The sequence below is a fragment of the Morone saxatilis genome, unplaced genomic scaffold (assembly GCF_004916995.1).
Source record: "Morone saxatilis isolate NCDOM2014 unplaced genomic scaffold, NCSU_SB_2.0 Contig6, whole genome shotgun sequence".
NCBI lineage: Eukaryota > Metazoa > Chordata > Actinopteri > Moronidae > Morone > Morone saxatilis.
The window spans coordinates 13651691-13658122 of NW_023340206.1; the positions used below are offsets into that span (position 1 = coordinate 13651691).

Consider the following 6432-nt stretch of genomic DNA (forward strand, 5'->3'; position numbering starts at 1 on the left):
CACAGACAGACAGACAGACTTGTTTTGGATGTCGAGGTCTTCGTGTTCAGAGTGACACATCTCACTGAAGCGAGACACGAAGAAGTCGTAGCTGCGATGGTACGACGGCGTGTCCTCCTCGATGTTTGCAAACTTCACAAACTGCACCAGAGAGAACAGTAACACCGTTATAGATCAAAATAATGTCATCTGATTGCTCTTTTATATTGGTACCATACAGTACATTGTGCAGTACATTGTACGTACAGAGTTGGTGGCGAGGATGTGGAGGTGAGGTTTGTCGGCCTCCAGCAGCAGACGCAGCGTACTGAGGAAACTCTCCACCAGCAGGTTGATGCTCTGACAGTGACAGGCCAGAAGCAGCTGCTCCATCGCCTCCATCGCTATACACACATACCTGTACGACACACACACCGCTGTTACACCTGTGTGTGTGTGTGAGTGTGTTGTGTGTTTAAAGAAGACTGTGTTGTTGTTGTGTGAACCCTGTGTGTGTGTGCCCACCTGACCCTAGCGGATGGCGGTATCAAGCCTCTCAATGGTCAGACGCTAGACTCGTAGGCGAAGGGGTACGCAGCGATGCGGGTCCCAAGTTGTGACTCGTCGTAGCCTGACAGAAGCGAAGAACGTCAGACTTCTCCATGTTGGCCTTCACCTAGCCCGTCCTAACCGGCACATATATACACAAGCACACACACAACCACACCCCAACATTAGCACACCCACAATCTAACCGTCCAAAATTATAATAAGGGAATTATGTGCAACAGACACAATACTATCACACAGCACTTAACAAATTAACAGAGGACACACAACCGTTATGGCGCATCTCTTATTTGGATAAAATCTATATACAAGCGAGCTTAACTCAGAAGATGATTTTTTTATTAAATTTTGGGATATTGAGATCTATTGCTTTTTCAAAGTGTTCAGTTAAGGAAAGAAGCGATCTATGCGACCTGACAACAGAATTGGGAAGTACGATTTGTAAAAGAAACAGTATGTTTCGTGTATAATACGATGAGACACTTAACGATATAATAACTTGCGATGTAACAGGTGGAATGTGTGTGTAAGGTGGTATTACTTATTACGGATCTTCTGAGGTTAATACCACTACCTTTGCACGCATCAAGCCGCTTGTGTTGATTTTTTGTCGGGAGACTGGGGAACATTCAATGCGAATCAAGGTGAATAGTTGACATACAGCATGGCACACTACACCGTCCCTTATATATCATACGGCATGACATACAAGTGCCACACATAGCCGGTAGCATCAAGGGTGTCTGGGTAAGGTGGCATTATTAATCTGCCTTGGTGGATAGCACGTCACTACAGAAAGCATTTCTAGTGGCCATTAAGCTCATTTTTCAACGGATCTTGTGGCCCATTAATTCGTGCAGGTGAGTGGAAAATAATATTTATTGGTTGTATGAACACCTAATTCTACCCTGTGATGATTTGAGTAAAAACTCACCCCTTACGTGATTTCCCACTTCCTTCCTATTAATTTTAAAATGTCCTAGTCGGGTCGATTAATGGTGATTATACCATTGCGACCCAAAAGATGAGTCACAATGCAGTTGAGAGATCTGCTATATCCTTGATGTCATATAGCCACAGAAGGACCACTGCAATATCCTGACTATCATAAGCAGATGTATGTGGTTGAGTGTGAGTCTAGTTGCAGATCGTCTTGGTCCTGTTACCGTCGTGGACCGGATAGAGAATCGTCTCTTGCCTTACTATCCACGAAGCGAGATATTGACTATTGATAGATCTTCCCACTTATTCATGCGTTCAAATAGAGCTTTATTTATCTGATTATCTCCAGATATGGGTGTAGAGTTGCAGGTTTGAGATCTAACATAACTTTGTCTATGTTTTAGTGTAGCCAAATTGGAAAATGGTGGTAGCTCAGGAGAGGTCTTGCTTTTCACACCACAGGGGAGGCGCCTCAGAATAATGGTTAGATTCTTACACATAGGCCTTAAGTTATTTGTACCACTGATTGTAATTTGAATGTTCATATCATGTTACAAATACTATGGGAAGGTTCATATGCGAAGTCTGATCACGATTATGTGAATTATTTTTGAAGATAGTCTAGCGCAGTAACCCTGGATTGTGTATATATCAGCCCGCAGAGAGAGCTGGGTGAATTATCGCGCTATAAGAAGCGACGTGGGAGTACTGTCAAGTTCTATCCTTACCCACCCCCTACGTCACAGCGCTTTTCCAATGCACAGACATTTCAGCAGTTACTCTTATATACCATAGACGAGGTCACCTAGGTGGAGTAACGTTTGATAAGCAAGAACTACTCCTGTCACTGCCAACCATTCCTTCTTATTGTAGCCTCCGCTTTAGATGTTGTTTGTATCGCAGTTTGTTGATGGAAGTAGTATGTGGTTAAAAATATTGTGAAAAACAGCAATTATCCAAGCCCATACAAAGGAGCCCAGCCAAGCAACTCAATTGGGGACAAGGTTATGAAAGTGCCTTACAAGACGCCATCTTCGTGATTATGGTATCTTTTTATCGATGAATCACATCTGTCCCCTCTCAGAAGCCGTTTTACACATTCCTCATCGCGATAACGCGGCGTTTTAGAGTCACATGATTTCGAGAAGAGCATCTCAAATCTATAGAACGAGGACAATTCAGGCTCTGCAGGATAATACAATGTTGCAGATGGATGTTTGCCTTGGCCAGAAACTGGATGTGTGTGCTAGTTGTGTATGCGTGAAGAAAGAAAGGTAGCCAGGTATAAAGGAATTGACTTGGTAGTGGTCATAACAGGCTCAAAAAGGAGAAGTTTATAATAACAGTAAGTTTAGCTATGGCTACAGCGCAAGACATGTCCTTGTATTCTCCCACTGTATAAATAGTCGGTCTAACATTCTCCAGCAACCTTGACCATAGTTTTTTTCTGAATAAAGAGGCAAGAGCGTTGTCCAGGATTTCATACATAAGAACTAATTGAAAATCCCTAGGAAGTCACACTAGCTTTATCGCGTGTGGTATCTATTGGTTTGTTCCCTTGATTTACTCATCACAAGGTATTCAGTCCTGAAGGGAAGCCACCTAAAGCATGCAGGTAGTCTTTCCAGCCACACATATTTAAACCCGGTAGTCATAAATTCTACCAAGATACTAAACACAACGAACATTCTTCCTTCACACTTATCAATTTTTTCATCTCTCTATATGATGTTCTAAGTAGATTTATTAATATGGGTTTTTTTTGTGGCGAGATGATACTTATAAGGAGACAACTACTATCTATTTCTATTTTGTTACATTAGGACCACAAACTTTTTAAATGTTGTCACTATCCACTTGACTGCCAAAAAAAAATAGAACCCTTTCTGTGCTTATAACAACTAATACACGTACGACACACCAACACAGTATTGCAAAAACTACGTAACACACTGACAAGAGGAGCTCACCATAGGTGGTTTGTAATACAGTGAGACACAAAATCATGTACATGATCCATAGTTTAGCTGAAGCCCTCTTCAAATAGGTTTGTCCAATCTAGTGGGTGATCAATCTGCCATTATGCCCACAGTTGCAACATATATAATCTTACAAGGAGATCTGTATGCTAATAGATCGTTTTATATCCACGAACTCTGGACCCTCCTGTATTGGCGTGGAGGTTTAAAAGAGGGAGAGACATAGTATTGTGTAAATATTAGTCTGCAGGTGGTTGCCCAAGATGTTCGCACTGAGTTTTTCTTAAACTCAGGGAGAATGTTTTCGACACCCCATCAATGTGTACAGTACCTTACTGAGATGTGAACTGTGGGTAAAGCATCCACATATCATGTTTATAATTGGCACAGAATGGATGCTCAGACTATACATACAGAAAACAAAAAGGGTATTTCCAGACTGCCGCTGCTTTAAGCATAACTTCCATTGTGTTTTAATTTGAGCTTAAAAACTATAAATTCCTATTGCTGGAGTTAGAAGGAGAGTTGAAGGCAATCTTTGATTTGCTTAATGGCCTTTAGTTACTCTTAACTCAAAATAGAAAGTAGCAGAGGAGGGGAATTATTTTCTCGTTATGTTATTCATGTTCTTGCCAATAAATAAGAATGAATATGATGAGAAAACTACCAAAAAAAATAAAACGAACAACAACCAGATAACAGCTTCATCCAGATTAGGTCGTTCGTTTTTTATCCCTACCAGTGCATCAATAGCCTTGCCACGTTGGTCTGAAGGAGAAATCATACCGGACTGGGACAGACTCGGACGTCAAATGAGAGAGAAAATAAAAATGATGACACATGTGAATAAAAAAAATGCAGATCTATTATAGTATTATGTTTTCAGTTTGTTTCTTCGCATAGCATAGTCTACACACACCTTCCTGACAATGTCGCTATGACGGCATACTCATACAAAGGGAAGATGAGACATTCGGCAGTCAGTAACTAAGTGGTAAAACAATATGATTGTCTCTCATTGAAGAATCCATGTCAAGATACGGCCGCTGGTCTCCACACAGAAACAGCTTTCCAAAAGCCCAATAATAACAAATGGTAAACAACGCTTTTGCGTCAACAGTATCAGTTAGACAAGGCTTACGGCGAAAAGGGACAGGAAGATATTTGGAGAGATATTAGCTTATTTGAGAGAGCTATTCTGGATGGGGATGATTACAATTGGACCAACATTTTCGATCACCGCACTCACTCTTTACCTTCTTCTAACTCACTCGGCCTCAGCCTTGATCCTGCGTCCGGGGTAGCCTATCTACATAATATTGAGGAAGCCGGCTAATTGGAGACATCAGCCTTTTGTGTCGATCATTGCGTCTTTAATATGTCCAAGACGGATTTGTCCTGAAAGCAGACCTGTAACATTATGTCAAACTTCACAATGATTGTGTGTGCCCTTTCCAATAGTAGACAAATAACCACTCCAGCCTGTCAGCTGTATTTCAATGCTGACAAGGTCAATTTTTCTATTATTTTTTGTCCTCTCCTCATTAACATCTTAATGCAGGATAAATATAAATAACAAAAGCGGTCTGTATTATTCAGACTTGCCAATACAGCCATCAAGCGAGCGCAAACAATACTTCCGTTCCAAAATCTATTTCCCACGATTACGAATAAATCCACGCATGAATGTCGTAATCGAGCTGCTTCTTAGGAGACTTTTAATTACAACTGAACTATTGTCTATAGCGCTTATCGAAGGCGGATTCTATTGCCATGGTTGCTGTATACTGAGCGGGAGGAGCGCCTTGCACTAGGTGTTTTAAGCTGTAGGTGTAGCAGTCGTATAGCTAGTAGTATACATACTGGTAAAGGTAGATGAACAATATGTGAAACACTTTATCGGTGCACCATTTTTGCCTGGTATACGGTGCATAAAGATATAGCAAATGTCCGGGGCTAGATTCATCCCTGTGTGCTTTTTAAGGATTATAGGATTGCAAAAAATAAAAACAACACGAGTCTCCCTACCAGTGGTTGTAGCTGCCCCCTTAGTTAATATACCTAATAAGTCTGCCGTGTATTGGAAAGGTGTCGTGAAAATAGTAAAAACTCTGCTGTGATTCCCAGTCAGACATTGTGCACCAGTCCCCATCCACCAATTCATAAGTAATTGCAAGACCACTGTTAATCCTCTATTTGTCCAGCCTGTTATTTCAAACATCCATTACGAATCAAATATTAATACATACAAACTTTTTCCCCACAAACAGTCTTTGATTCCAGTGAAAATGTACTCTTGAATATGGCTCAGCTCGAATCATATTTGAAATATTCTTTCCGCTGTTTCCTCATTTGCAGCTACACCGCAGCGCCGCACTACCAGTCACCCTGGTGTTAAAGACTGTGATTTGTAATTCTTATCACTAGATTGTTAAAATTTTATCCTAGGATCAAATAATCCATCGGTCACAGTTTGGGATTTCTGATAAGCTTGGGATCCTATTGTTATATTTTATGATCTTTTGCGTTTAAATTGGGGTTAAGATATGGTATTACTACTAGATTTCTCGTTCATGTTACATTGGGCACATGGTTCCCACCGCGGGGTTAGAAGAGGGAACCTGAATGTTTAGTCATGTCTATGAGACGTCGTAGAGTGGTACGGGTTGCATGCCGTAGTAGCGACGAGTTCTTGACAAATAAGAGGTTGGACTGAACTTTCTATGCCGAAGGGCAGGATTCCACGTTCCATCAGACAGGGAACCCGAGCACTGGGGCTCGCACAGGACTAAAAACAGCCTGTTGTGATCCACTTGAACGGACGTCTGAACTCACTCTCATGGATCCATCTTTTAAACTTCCAAAGGATGGGCCTCTTCCACTTCCTGCCTTTGATCAAAGGTGAAATTTTTAAAACCTGATTCTGCTTTTTTATCAGACCTTCAGTTGCCTCGAGAATCTT

At 41.2% G+C, this 6432-nt stretch overlaps 1 protein-coding gene across 1 annotated transcript in view; it reads right to left on the reverse strand.

The window, feature by feature from the left end:
- The window catches only part of LOC118339707 (protein EFR3 homolog B-like), an 812-nt gene extending 416 nt beyond the window's left edge, over nucleotides 1-396 (reverse strand). The window contains exons 1-2 of the mRNA XM_035677405.1: nucleotides 247-396; nucleotides 4-141 (exon numbers count right to left, since the gene is read on the reverse strand). Coding sequence (XP_035533298.1) covers nucleotides 4-141; nucleotides 247-381 — 273 coding nt within the window. The 5' untranslated portion in view covers nucleotides 382-396. The remainder of the gene's footprint in view (nucleotides 1-3; nucleotides 142-246) is intronic.
- Nucleotides 397-6432: the final 6036 nt, after the last annotated feature.